Source organism: Dermacentor andersoni, chromosome 7 (genome assembly GCF_023375885.2).
Source record: "Dermacentor andersoni chromosome 7, qqDerAnde1_hic_scaffold, whole genome shotgun sequence".
Lineage (NCBI taxonomy): Eukaryota > Metazoa > Arthropoda > Arachnida > Ixodida > Ixodidae > Dermacentor > Dermacentor andersoni.
The window spans coordinates 123,288,141-123,302,852 of NC_092820.1; the positions used below are offsets into that span (position 1 = coordinate 123,288,141).

Sequence of the window (14,712 nt, forward strand, 5' to 3'; positions counted from 1 at the left end):
TCGACGATGTTATCGTGCCATCATTGTCATTATCATGCCATGGTCACCGTGCCATGGTTGTCATACCATCAAAGTTATTGTGCCGTCATTGTCATGTTGCCGTCGCTGTTATGCCTTAACTGTCTTCGTGTTTTCACTGTTGTATACAGTGGGGGAGTTGAAACAAAAATGCAGGATTTTTGCATAAACTTGGGGTCTGGCACGAATCATCGAAGTAACTGCTGTTGCAGTAAATGAGCTAAGGTGCATTACAGTCACTGGAATCTGCTGTTTTATCTTATTTTGGTTTCTTCAATTCTTTTCTTTCCTCGCAGGGTTGATGTGAACAAGGACAGGTTTGCTCCAAATCGTGGGGCTGTCCTTGTCTTCCTTCCTGGTGAGTGGCACGACAGAGTGTGTTTTGAAAGTCCAGAAACATCTCACTGCTAGCAGCAATGACGATGGCAACTTTATTCCTGGCAGCATTTCTTTAATTGCATAGTGCCTTAGAACTGTTGTGAAACGACAAGTTGCGAGTTGTCATGGGTTTTATCCCCTGCAGCAGTTGGGCCCCATTCTCTGAAGCATTGTGACATGTGACATTTGTGCACAGTAAAAGGACTCCAAACCAGCCTTCGATCCCTACGACGCCTCTCATAGCCCGAATGTTCCTTTGGCAATTGATAAATCAGTCTGTCAATCAACTGACACATCAATAAATTTTACCTGCAGGGTCGCGCCAAGTCTGCAGATTGCGGAATCTTTGACAGGGGGCATATCACGCCGAACCTAAAGCAGGCGGCACCTTGTCTTTACTGTAGGCGCCGGCAACGCGAGTCACATGATGCGCGATCCTTTCGCCTGTCGCGCAGGTTGACCTTACGATAAACGACCTGCCGTAAAGTTGGGATAGTGCTTCTGCATTTTGGAGAAAAACTGGAAAGCAAAACTTTCGATGCAGTAAATAAGGTCGCTGCACAGGTCGACTATTAAACATAAAACTTCATTGTTATTCAATACAGCAGAGCATCACTAATTCATTAGTTTCAGAGGAAAAAAAAGCATTTGATTTTATTCAAAAGAAATTGTATTGATAAAAAAAGAATACTTTATAAACCTTCGTATACTACTACAACCGAGCTGTAATCAGTCCTTGCACACTAATTTGGTGTTCCCTTTAAGAGTAGACCATACTGTATGTCTTGATTATTAATGATAGCTTGCTAGAGTCTTGTTATGCAATGCTAGGAGACTTCCAAGCATTATTCGGTCTGCCGCGAAGCTGACCGAATAATCGAGCATGTCCGAATTTTTGGAGTCCGAAAAATCAGTCGGCGACTATATCTTGATTAGATCTTAAGCTTTTCTGGCTTTGGCTTTCATATTTTATCATTTGGTCAATAGGTGTGGCTAGGTGATATGACTACTGTTCCTCCTTTTGAAGTAATTTACCTGTTGCCTCCTTTTCTTTTTTTCCCAGGCTATGAAGAAATTTCTGTGTTCACCGACATGCTTCGGGAGGACTGTATTTCCCTGAGGTACAGTACAGTAATGCCATGATAATTCGAATATCCTGGGACTGGAAACAATGTTAAAATTAACCATACATTTATTTATCAAATTCGTAGAGGAAACGTTAAACAGATGCTTACTACATTAGTGCGCCCCCTTGTTTATGCAAGAGCCCACAACTCTCATTTACATTTTGCACAAAATCAAGGCTGAATGTGCAGTTTTTGTCATCTTGTCTCGGATAGGCACACACAACAGTGAGGGTTTCACGACTTCCTTCGCAGTGTAACAGCAGCTTGAAACACTGGTGTTAATTCAGTAAACTCTCCTGGCATGATTTCACAATTATTTCTTGTCAGTGAGCAGATGGCAACTGATCATTCATTACCACGTAGCCAGTGCGCTTGACGCCAGCAATCGGGCCACAGTAGAGTTGCTTTTCATCCTCAACGGCTTCTGCCATGACATTGCACACATTGTGCATTGAATCAAAAATTTCTTGCCGAAAGCATTGAAGATGAATCCGTGGTAGCTATCTGCACGATCACTGTTGACCATTCAGTTCTGAAAATTTGCAGCCAGCGTGGCGTCGTACCAACGTAACAATCAACAGGTGCAGTGTTATAAATGGCATTCCAATACGGTTCGTGCTGACGAGCACGGTGTTGACTTGGCCGCTTTGTTTCGGTCGAACGCTAGTGCTGCATACGCTCTCATGCGTCGCAAATTTGTGGTGCCCCGTGCCCGGCACACTCCGAAGGTTGTCCAAGATATCTGGTGCATGGCCAAATGCATCCGAATTAATGAATGCTCGATGCCATTAAGTGATGCATAAGACTGCTGGAACCAGAGGGCGGGCCCGAATTATCCAAATGATCTAATTAACGAGAGTCAAACAGATTTTACTGTAGCTCGAAATTCTAATCTAGCTCAGAATGCTCTGGCACTCCAGCTCAAAATGCTCTGGTTTTGCTCAAGCATTGCGGAATAACGCCACTGCTTTTTTGCTGTTTGCCTCAGTTTCTTCCTTTCCCGACTTCAATAAATGTGCTCCTCTCTAGGTGGACAGTGCTTCCCCTCCACTCCACAGTGACTCAGCAGGAACAGCAGTCTGTCTTTCTCTCTCCGGCCAAGGGCCACCGAAAGGTACTTGCAAGATTGAAATGATTTATTTGCTTATTTATTCGGTCGAGGCTGAGCACAGGGTTTGTTGGTTTGGTATCTCACTGTCACCAACTCTGACAAAAAGCAAGAACACTCATTTGCAATGACCTCCGCGCTAGTTGCACAACGCTGAATAGCTGCTCTTGAGCTGGTGGTGCACCCTCCACTATGCTGTGTCTTAGAACAGCTGTAACTGCGTAATGTTAAAGCTAGGGTTCTGTGAATGTGTGAAATTTCAAATATAAATTATTTGAATAGTCTCTGCTACTCTGTTCCTATATGATATATGTTGCTTCTCTCTCTCAGTAAACACAACACCTTATGTGACCTACTATCAAGTTGTTTCCATATTTCATTGCTGACATTGCCGAGAGGCTCCAGGTAATAAAGCCTTTTATAATTTTCAAGCTCTTCAGTGAATTGGCCTTGTTATCGTGAATGGTATTACATGCATATGTCAAAGTGTGCAAGCCCGATTTCTGATCTTTTACCCAACGGACTCCATGCAATCTTTGTATTTGATGTTGCTTCACAAATGAGAAATATGCAATTTGATATTTGAGGGTCATTTTCTTGAATAAACATTTGTATTCCATTTGAATTCACTGTTCAAACACTTCTGGTTAAAGATTATTTAAATAGGGCCATGACATGGTTGTCCTCTACTCTCAGTTCATCATTGTAACTGAGAGAACAATGATGGAACGATGATGAAGAGGGGTCAATGTGGTTATATGTACAAAAAATTCACTATTGTAAATTCCCGCAAAGGAGTTTGCCAAACTAATGGGGGCATAGTCAAATTTGCAAATTTTGCAGTTTGTTTTTGTAATGCACTTTGCTTTCTAATGACACTAGAAAAGTAGTTGTGGCACTCGTGGTGAAACTGTGCACAGGAAACAGCCCCACATTGTCTCAACTTCAAACATGACCATTGCTGCTCTAATTTGCATGCGAAGCAGAGAAGTGTTCTTGCAGATTAGGAAAGGAGTCTGTTTTGCTTTGTATTTTTGCAAAGGTTGAAATGTTGCTGCGTGTTTTCATTTTGTAGGGATACATTTAATTTTTTTCCGTTCCAGTTATCATCGAAAGTTCAGGTTACTGCGCACACTCGAGAGCCACAGCCCCAACTTAGTAGCCCCCCCTCCTTCTCTAGAATATGAATGCTTGAGGAAAAGAAAGTAAAAAAAAATGCCCGATGGCACTGCCCGTGGCATGCATTGTCTTTGGAAGTTGTTGTGGAAAGCGTTTAAGTTCCAGGTGTATCCAACACCATGGATGGCATGGAGCCCAACTGTATGCGCGAACGCACTGCCGGACCAGACCTGAGCACCAGACAAGCACCTGGTGTGCGGCGGGCGTTTGCGTTGAACAAATTAATGCATCAGAGAAACAGTTGCATTCGCTCTTTTGGTATAAAAGGGATCACAGGGATTGCGCATGGTGAGAAAACTTGGGCGGAAATAGCCTGCACTCGTGCAAGTTCCACACCTTCTCAAGATTGCAAAAAGAAAAAAGAAAGTGGGGCCTTTACACAAATGTACAAAGTATATGCGGGAGCAAGTTATGTGTGCTGGTACTAAAGTGGACTCTCTTTAAATGGAACCTCAAGAGACCAGGGAAAATGGTTACGTTTATCAGGAGTTCCATTTAGTAACAGCCAAAGCTGAATACAAGTGCACGAATACAAGACCAACCAACCATGAGGAAGATGTTCCGTCTAAGGGGCAGTTCCTTTTAAGTGATTTCTGTTTATTGAGATTCCACTGTACACACTTTATTTTCCATCTCTCTGCAGATCATTCTGTCAACAAACATAGCCGAGAGCTCCATCACCGTTCCAGACATCAAGTACGGTGAGTACCTGAACGACTGCTGGCCTCTGTTTTCGTGCTACGCTCTTCACTGCTCACCAGTGTCAAGAAATTGCTTTTTTATTAGCAATAACCGCATTTGCTCGAATCTAGCGCGCACTTCATTCCCGATAAAGTGGGTCCAAAAATTGTGTGCGCGTTAAAATCAAGAACGACCCTAAATCTGCGTTACCCTATCGTCATAGGCATTTCAAAATGGCTGCCTCATATGCGCTTCGAGCCTAGGTGCCGTAGCTTCCTCCGTGTGCTGTAGTATGTGTGCTTAGGTTAGTGCATCGTCTGTCTTCCCGGTCTTCCCGTTTTCTGCATTTGCTCTATCAACATGGGAGTGCTTGCTGACTGCAAAGCCGAGTTCATCAATATGCCACAATTAAATGGAGAATGATCACGTGTACGGAGATGGACAGAAATCAGGCTGCATCACGGGCGTTCAGAGTTGCGTCAACAGTAGTTGAGTCTGTCAAATTTTTTAGTTACTTCGGATTGTGTGTTTTCACGGTTAGTATGTTTTTTCTCATGGTTTCTTTCCTGAATTAACAAGGTTCTACTGTACTCGAAGCTTTCGCTGCCTTCGCCATCGGGGCTGTCGTGCTGTCACGATACGAACTGCACGTGCTTGACTCAAGCATAATGGGCTAAAAAGTTTCTAGTAACGCAATGGACGAACAGTGAGTTTATCTGCAAAAACGATGAAGCTAAGCGGACACACTGTCATGCTCTGCTCAATTGGCTCAGTGGAGCCAGGGCAGGGTTCCACCTTCCACAGCTGGCATGAGCATTGTGCCTACAGACTCTAGTGTTCCTGTTGTTCAGCTCTGTTCAGCCCTGTGTCTTAGCGTAATGGACAGTAAACGTCAAGCTCCAAAGGCTGCAATTTCCTTTTTGGTTTCATCTTGTCCACCATTGTGGTAGGACACCAGCAACGTCAATGTTGGTGCTTCTCGTCACGACAGCATTCTGAGATGCCTGGTACGGCTGCCAGGGTGCTGTTTCAGCTGAGCAGAAGCAGTTGCCTTGCATGCTCTGTCACGCCAACATGTCACCGCCCCTGCAGTATTGTTTTAACACTGTCCAAACAGCTTCAGCACAATGTTAAACCTTGCTACCACTTTTTTGTCGCTTAAAAGTGTCTGCAACTGTCTGGGGGTGAGCATCGTACGTGAATGAATGCTTGCAGCACTCCGCTGGTGCACTAACGAAACACTGATAAGCCAAGCCATCGCCAAGAGCTTAAAAGCAAGGCTCAAAGCAAGATGCGAGCAATACACTGGTGACTGTACACTTGCAGCAGTCAATCTCTGTCATGGTCAGACAGTGTGGCATGCACTGGAGGCAGGAAGAATCGGTTAGCGCATATGAGCACTTCTTAACCCTCTCTCGGCAAGAATTGTAGTGCACAACAAGGAACCTCCAACACGAAAAAGAACAAAATGTTGAAACTATCCTGAGAAATTCGAGTGTAAGCTACTGTAATCACATAATTTACCGTATTTACTAGCATAATGATCGCACTCGTGTAATGATCGCACCCTGAACTTGTCGCAGCACTATGTCATGTGCCAAGTCTAGCTAATGATGATCGCGCTTACCATCTGTCAAATGCTACGAGGACAACTCTTGAAGTCATATGAAGCGGTTTGCACGCACCCAACAATCTTAAGCAGGTGCCCCATTTCATTCATTTCATCACTTTCCGCACTTCCATGAAAAAAAAAAGGTACAACCAAACTTGCCTCGGCTTTATTATTTTTAGGCTTCAGTGGTTTTGGTCAACAAGAAGAACATAAAGTACACCTTTCGATCCTTCTCGTCTGCACTCGTGGGCATGCAACAAATCGCGAGCGGCAACGATGGTGGCCACCTTTACACTGATACGTTAGAAGTGTACCCTATTCATACGCCGACACTTGTAACGCAGCTAAGATACTCGCCCACCCTTAGCAGAAACGTGTTGTATTAGGATAGCAGTGAAGACCAATGCCGCAGTTTCCGCAGAATGCCTGCCTTCTGTTTCTATGTCACTCGCAGCTAAGCGTGCCCATCTGTTTCTGTCCCCCCAAAGTTGACATGGCTACATTATTGCCGCAAACTTGCGGATATTAACGATATTATTCATTACTGATACGGAAGAAACTGTTTCAATGCGCGTAATGTACTCACGAGGTGAAAAATAATTGCGTTCGGCACGTTCGGCTTGCTCCGCCGGCCGCCGTTTTTCTTTAGCTGTCCTGCACTGATAGCGGCAGCCGCCTGCTTGTCATCCCACAGCAAATGTGGGATGAAAAAAGAAAACGTTTCTTTTCATGGAAAATTTGACCCGCGTAATGACCCCGAATTTGCGTCAATTTTTTTACAGAAAAGTGCGATCATTATGCAAGTAAATACGGTAGGTAGGCTTGGTGTTGCTCACATACTAATTTCTCCTCAGTGTTAGTACAATATATGAATTCCAACCTTCCTCGTCTGTACATATCATCACGCATAAGATTTGAGTTTGACCTTCCTCATCTGTGAATATCATCACTGTGTTTCATGTCTTAGTCTTTGGCACCAGTTGGCTTTCTTTATCGTTGCAGCTGGTAATGGCTGATCATAAAAGCTCCTTGTTACACAATCAATCAAAACTACACTGCGTCTACATGCAGTATATTTTGCCTCCCATCAGTTGTGGACTTCTGCCTGACCAAGTGCCTGGTGTGTGACCCGGAAACGAAGTACTCGTGCCTCAAGATGGAGTGGGCATCAAAGGCCAATTGCAAGCAGAGGCAAGGTCGGTATCCAGCAGTGGTTTGTCTATTAAAGTAGAGAGAGAGAGAGCTAAAAAAAAAATAAACTGTGTGAGCTTGCCGCCAAAGTGTGCTAGGTTCACGCTTTTTCTGTTATGCAGAATGTTCAGTCTGAGATCTGAAGAAAATGTTAGCATCCTGCTCAGCACGACCAAGCTGGTGGACAGATAGCTGCTGCACGCTCAGTGTGCTATAAGATCATTAAAAAGTAAAGGACCTTTTTATTTTTAGGTTCGGAAGCTCATCTGGTAAGCAAGCTCTCCCATATCAAGTCGTTGACCTCAGTCTGTGACCACTTTAGCACGTGGAGCACAAGCTGAACATGTTTGACCACCCTTTCGGAAACAAAGGGAACAGGACAGGAATGTGCACAAAACAAAGGGCAAATACAGTTAAACCTCTTTATAAGGAAGTCGGTAAGGTCGGTAATTTGCTTAGTTATATCGGAATTTCATTGTTTTGATGTTCGACCTTAAATGCAAATAACTATAGTTGCTGAATAAAATAGTCGCTGATCGATTTTTTTTGCATGGAAAGAGGCCGCAGAATTTTCCAAATGATTGGGCAAATGAAAAAGGCAAGTTTGAATGAGAAAATAATTCATTTTCATCAATTTGGGAGTCGGCGATGCCTGATACAGTTTCATGCAAAATACGTCGACGATATCTTCACACTGGCGGTACGAATTAAGCCAAGCCAGCCACGCTGTTGCAGCCACTCCGCCCCTAGGGCCGATAGCGTTGCCCGCACTGGAACGACGCTATCAGGAAAAATGCCGGCAGCGGGGAGCGAATGCTTCGTCTGCCTCTCACTCCAACGGGTCACTGAAACTCCACATTACACAACTTCCAATGCTAGACGCCCGGGTAGACAGCTTACATGGTGCCACGCCATCTTGGCACGCCCACTCTTTGCACAGGCAGCAGCGGCTGTGTATGTGCTCAGCTGCGCTCACAGCCATGCCCAGCCATGGCCGAAGCATGGGCCAGAAATCGAGACGCTCGCCAACTTACCCCCACTCCGCCCACTTGCTCGCGCTTGATCGCGTTACAGTGAGCTCGCTCCCTCCCCCTTTTTCCCTTTGCTCTCACGGGAAGGCGTCACTCGTAAAGTCGCCATCTTTCTTGTCTCACCTTCGTACACAGTATGCATGGCGCGATGGGATCTCGTCGCACTTGGAGTTCATACTGAACATGATGCGGCTCCACTTCGGCGGTCGCTATTGTTGTGTGGCGCATGATTTGAGAGATGGGTCTGCAAGTAGCTGCTTGTAATTCAATCATTTGGCCATCTGCATCTGCGGAAGTTTGCATTTATTGTCTCGGCATTCCTTTGCGGCGGCAGTGAAATTTTGTTATATTGAAATCGCATACAAACACACTTCGTTATATTGAGGCTCTGAATACATGGTGTTCTATAGACGAGAGGTTATGAAAAGTGAGAAACTTCATAATATTGAGAATTTCTGTATATTGAAGTTTGTTATATATAGTTATGTTATATAGTAGTAGTATTTGCCTTTTTTATGTGGTAATGGCAGCCAACAGAAACACAAGCATTAGTTGCTCAAAGTCAACAGGCTAACAAATTGAGAATGCTCGATTTTCCATGGAGGGGCTCTGAGTGAATGTCTGCTCATGTCAGACTCCAAAGCCTAAAGCAGTGGATGCATAGTACAATGCAGTGTCTGATAAAACATGCAATAAGTCTGAATGAAATACGTTTCTCTGACTGTTGGAAAATACTTTTTCTTATGCTCCCCCTGCATGGTTGCTCGTTGCATGCTGCGGTCATGAATGAACTTATGTTGTGTTTTCGCCTCTCCAGTGGTCAGTCATTGTGGTTGCTTTTCTTGGCAGCTGTTCACTGTAAATCATGTACTGTTTCGTTCTTTTGAAGACAACTCAATAGGAAATGTTTGTTGTACAGAAGACCCAGAGGGGTAGTCTTGCATCCTCATTTCCCTCTCTTTGTTCTCTCGAATGCAGGTCGTGCCGGTCGTGTGTCCGAAGGTCGTCTCTATCGCATGATACCCGAGTCCTTCTACCAGAACGTCCTGCAAGAATATGGCATACCTGAAATGCAGGTTTGTACCAGCCTCATGGCTTTCTCTTCTGCATAGACACTTCTATATATATATATATATAGATATATAGATATTGTAGCGAAGAAAACTGGCACGCCCTATGGACGCACTATGATCATCGGCCCGCCGACGAAGAGTGGCTCGCGCTCTCGGTGTCTGACGCTCGACTGAGATGGTCGCGTTTCTGAGTACTCAATAAACCGCGTTACATAGTTGGTGGAGATGTGTTGGGTAGTACTTCCCCAACCACCATGGAACTACGTAATCGGACGCTGCCGGCCATCATGCCTGACGACGCCAGCCAAACAACACCTCCGGCATCACCAACATTGATTTGCCCTGGCTCAATGTGTCAACACGAACCTCCCATCTTCAGCGGTTCCGATGAATACGACGTAGAAAATTGGCTCTCGATATATGAGCGGGTGAGTGCCCACAATAAATGGGATGATGCTGCAAAGCTCAGTTACGTGAACTTCTATCTCACGGGTGTCGCTAGCGTGGTACCAGAACCACGAATCCGACCTCAGCATCTGGCCAGATTTCAAGGCGCACATTACGCAAGTCTTCAGTTGCCCTGAGGTGCGGAAGCTCCGTGCCGAAGAGCGCTTGTGCAGCCGTTCCCAGCAACCCAGTGAAAGCTTCACCAAGTACATAGAAGACGTTGTGGACCTTTGCAAGCGCGTCGATCCGTCGATGACTGAGTCTGACAAGATCCGTCAGGTAATGAAGGGCATCGAAGACGACGCATTCCAAATGCTCCTCTCGAAAAGCCTGCGGACCGTGGTCGAAGTCGCTGAACTTTGTCAAAGCTACGACGAACTCTGGAGGCAACGTCTACTCACTCGACGTTCTTCGATCCCCGATACTTCCATTGCAAGTTTAGCCACTGTGACTAACGATGACCATCTGTTCGGTGAAATCAAGGAATTTATTCGCTTCGAAGTCGCTCGCCAGCTATCCCTACTCACCGCCGTCCCAGGACCTACACCGTCCTTGGCTCCTATGTTGCGTCAGATGCTCCAGGAGCAAGTGTCCGAAGGTATTCAGTCGCCTCGTGCAGCGCCACCATTGCCTGTATCTCTAAGCTACACCGAGGTTGCAGCACGACCACCTCCATCGACTTTTTCAGCACCACCGTTTGCTGCACCGCCACGTCTATTCCCTCCAGTGTACACCGTCAGATCACCAGCTAGCACGGAACCCTGGCGTACAGCTGACAATTGCCCTCTGTGCTTCTTCTGTGGAATCCCTGGTCACGTGGTACGGCACTGTCACCGTCGCTTGTGGCTTCAGGGTAATGACCGACCTGTCCACTCCTACGTTTCGCCAACTTCATCCTTCTCGCCACCAAATGACTCGCACTTGCCGTCTACAAGCGACGTCATCCCTTCTGCCCGTGATCGTCGCTCGCCATCCCCTCGTCGCCGCTCACTTTCCCCCTTGCGGCGGCGTCCGGCCCCAACGGAGCAGGAAAACTAGCTACTGCAGTTCAAGAGGCGAGAACTGCGTTCCAGTCAAACAGCACAAAGCCTTGCTTTCTTCCGGCGAACGTAATTGAAGTATCTGTAGAAGGAGTCGTCACACTGGCATTAGTTGACACAGGCGACACCGTTTCAATAGTTATGGAAGAACTTTGCCGCAAGCTTCAAAGAGTAATGACGCCCTTATCTGCGCTGTCACTCCGGACAGCAAGTTACCAGTGCATTACTCCCTGTTGCCACATGTACCGCCCGCATCGTCATTCAAGGATACGCGTATACAGTCGAGTTCGTCGTCCTCTCATTATGTTCATACGACGTCATCTTGGGGTGGGACTTCCTTTCCGATCATCAGGCCATCATTGATTGTTCTCGCACCGAAGTTGAATTTTCTCCGCTTCCCGATACCCGTTTACATGACCTTGACAATGTTGGTGACAAACTGGCCGTTACAGAAGACACCACGACCCCTCTGCACTCTTCTGTGATTGCGAATGCCTGTTCTACTTTTGCCACTGACACTACTGCCCTGTTTCTCCCATCGGACATTTTTGTTCGCCGACGATGTTTCCTTACCTTCGCTGTCCTAACTGTCAGCGGTGGCTGCATGCGACTGCTCGTTTCCAACTTTAAGGCCACGCCCCTCGTCTTACGTCGTGGCGAGTACCTTGGACATCTTCAGCCTGTCGACTCAGTAACCATCTTTGACGCACCTCTTTACAATACCTGTTCAGATGTGAGCTCATTGACTTATAGCTTGCCTTGTTCCCAGCTTACGCAAGACGTCTTCCATAGCTCAGTAGATGCCCTCGTGAGCCCTACGTGGCATTCGCAGCTTCTGCGCATGCGGCTGCCTTGGGCAGAGGTCTGAGGCACCCTCTCGCGTATGCGCGTTGCCGCAGAGAGCGAGAATACCTTGTGAGCAGCGGTGATAAACAAGCTAAGAGCAGCGCCAATCAAGATAGAAATCAACTTCCGCCGCCCCTGCGATAGCGTGACGACAAAGAGAAAAATCACGTTTCGCGCGGCTCTGTTGCGATCACGTGGAGGAACCGAAAGCGTGTTGCCGCTGAGAGCGAGAATACCTCATGAGCAGCAGTGATAAACAAGCTAAGAGCAGCGCCAATCAAGATAGAAATCAACTTCCACCGCCTCTGCAAGAGAGTGCTGACAAAAAGAAAAATGACGTTTCGCGCGCCTCCGTTGCGGTCACGCGGCGAAACCGAAACCTGTCTGCACAACGCGCTGAAGCTAGAAATCAGTTCCGTTTATCTCCCCAAGAAGGTAGCACCCATTTCAAGTGCTTCTTATAAGTCCTAAGAGGTGGCAGCACTTCCCAGTGAGCACGCGTCGTCATTGTGGCGCGAAATTTCAAATGGAGGGTCGAAACCGTACCCGTATGGCAAAAACCTTACGGGACAGAAAACTGCCACCGTACATGTACGGCAAAAACCTTCAAAGGGTTAAGAAAAAAGATGGCTCAATTCTATTTTGCGTTGACTACCGCCGTCTTGATAACTCGCAAAGACATCTACCCTATACCGTGCATCGACGATGCTCTGCATTGTTTGCAAGGTGCAGAGTATATTTCTTCGCTCGATTTACGCACAAGCTATTGGCAAGTGCCTATGAATCCTGCCGATCGCCTGAAGACAGCCTTCGTGACCCCATACGGCCTATATGAATTCAACATTATGCCGTTTAGTCTTTGCAACGCCCCTGCTACATTCGAGCGAATGATGGACAATCTCCTTCGTGGGCTAAAATGGAAGACATGCCTATGTTACCTTGACGATGTCGTCGTCCTTTCTCCAGATTTTACCACACATCTTTACAGTCTTGAAAAAGTCCTGCAGTGCATCACCGAGGCAGGCCTCCAGCTCAATTTGACGAAATGTCTCTTTGGAGCCAAGCAGCTTGCAATACTTGGACATGGCGTATTGAAAGATGGCATACTACCTGATGCTTCCAAACTTCGCGCCGTCGCCGAATTCCCGAAACCCACGTCCCTAAAAGAACTTTGGAGCGTTATCAGGCTCTGCTCCTACTTTCGTCATTTTATCTGGAATTTCGCTTCTATCATTGCTCCGTTGACTCAGCTGCTTCGCGACGACACACGACTTTCTACTTGGACCGCAGCTTGCAACGATGCTTTTGAAACAATGCGGCGTTTGCTCACTTTGCCTCCCGTACTGCGCCATTTCGACCCCACGGCCCCCACGGAAGTCCACACCGACGCCAGCGGCGTAGGACTTGGTGCCGTGCTTGCACAGCGACACGCCCTTCACGCGCTATCCGCCGCCAAGCTTCTCATTTTGAGTTACGGGATGGTGTTCTCTATCGTCGAAGTTACGCTTCTGATGGCCGCAGATGGTTATTAGTCGTTCCCCGCCATATGTGCACAGATGTATGCTCCGGTCTCCATTCATACCCGCAATGCGCCAATGCCGGCCTCTTCAAGACTTGCGCCAGGCTTCGCTTTATTGGCGTGGCACGTATATTTTTGTGCGAAATTATGTTCGCTTGTGCACAGTGTGCCAACCCAATACGAGCACAAATGTTCCGTTTCAAAGCTTTGGAACCATAATGATGCTTTTATTGTCAAAAATACTTTGTCAGGACCTCACAAGACCTCGAAAAATCCTGTAATTGCCTTTTCTTCAAACGCTGCTACGAACCTTACGGTGTCAAATATGACGCAAAGGCTGTAGCAAAGTCATGTTATGGACTTGTGCACAAAGAGTGTGTGGTGTTTGTATGTCTTCATTCAGACATAGTATATTAAACTTTTTTTTTTGTTTGCCCTGCATTGCCGGTCTTCTAGGGGCGCATAGGTTATGCCCGTTTTCACTTGCAGTGTTACACAAGAGAGTTGCATCTTTTGCTTGTCCTCTTACGTTACGCTGCCTCATGTTATGCTGCATTATGTTGTGTTGCTCTGTTTCTACTGCAGCGCTGCCCCTTGGAGCTGACTGTGCTGAAGGTGAAGAAGCTGGCGCTGGACGAGCCTCGGGCTATACTGGGCCTCTGTCTGGACCCGCCAGACCTGGGTGACATTGAGCGAGCCATTCTGGTTCTCAAGGAGGTTCGTTTGTACCACAGTAAAAACTTATTAATTCGGATTTCACGAAATCAGAAAGAATATGCGGCTTAACCAAATCATGAATTTTCAAGGGTATCAAACAAACAAACAAGTGCAAACTAAATCGACGTGCATTTACAGTAGAACCTAGTCAATGTGATGCAGTTTCGTACGATTTCCAAGCACCAGCGTTCGTGATTAAGAACGCAAGAAACGACCCTCCGTATTTTTGCACGTATAACCCGCCGCCGTGTATAATCTGCACCCCCAATTACAGCATCCCAGAAAGAAAAGAAAGGATCCCTGCGCATTATTAATGGAAGTAACTGCACACAACACTGCTCAAATCCTTACAAAAATTCTCCATTCGTGGATGCTCGACTCGTCTGCATTGTATCTTCGACCAGTGGCTCCGTTGCCCTATTCTTCGACAATGCTGTCAAAGCAGGGTTGACACGCGAGATGTTATCGTGGACGGACAAGTCACATAATATCTGACGTGAATCGGATCATTTCGCAGCTAGCACTCGTACGACAGCGAATGACAGTGCGGACGGAGAAACCCTCGCATCAGCAATGGCTACGGAGCAAATGCAACCGAGCTGAAAATCGCGGTGATGATTTTGCTTAGCGCCACATCGTGAAGTGTGTCGCGCAGATTGTAGGACCGCCACAGGAACACCTGACGTACGAGTTTGCCAGCACCGCAGGCACCATTCACTAACTACTAAACCGAAAATGGCGACCC

At 46.6% G+C, this 14,712-nt stretch overlaps 1 protein-coding gene across 5 annotated transcripts in view; it reads left to right on the forward strand.

Moving 5' to 3' along the window:
* spn-E (spindle E) overlaps positions 1–14,712 on the forward strand; it is a 93,786-nt gene that overhangs the window by 30,510 nt on the left and 48,564 nt on the right. For all 5 annotated transcript variants that reach the window (XM_050181072.3, XM_055072467.2, XM_055072468.2 and 2 more), the window contains 7 exons: positions 315–376; positions 1,460–1,517; positions 2,553–2,637; positions 4,454–4,511; positions 7,195–7,299; positions 9,304–9,401; positions 13,836–13,967. In XM_050181072.3, the coding sequence (XP_050037029.1) occupies positions 315–376; positions 1,460–1,517; positions 2,553–2,637; positions 4,454–4,511; positions 7,195–7,299; positions 9,304–9,401; positions 13,836–13,967 (598 nt within the window). The remainder of the gene's footprint in view (positions 1–314; positions 377–1,459; positions 1,518–2,552; positions 2,638–4,453; positions 4,512–7,194; positions 7,300–9,303; positions 9,402–13,835; positions 13,968–14,712) is intronic.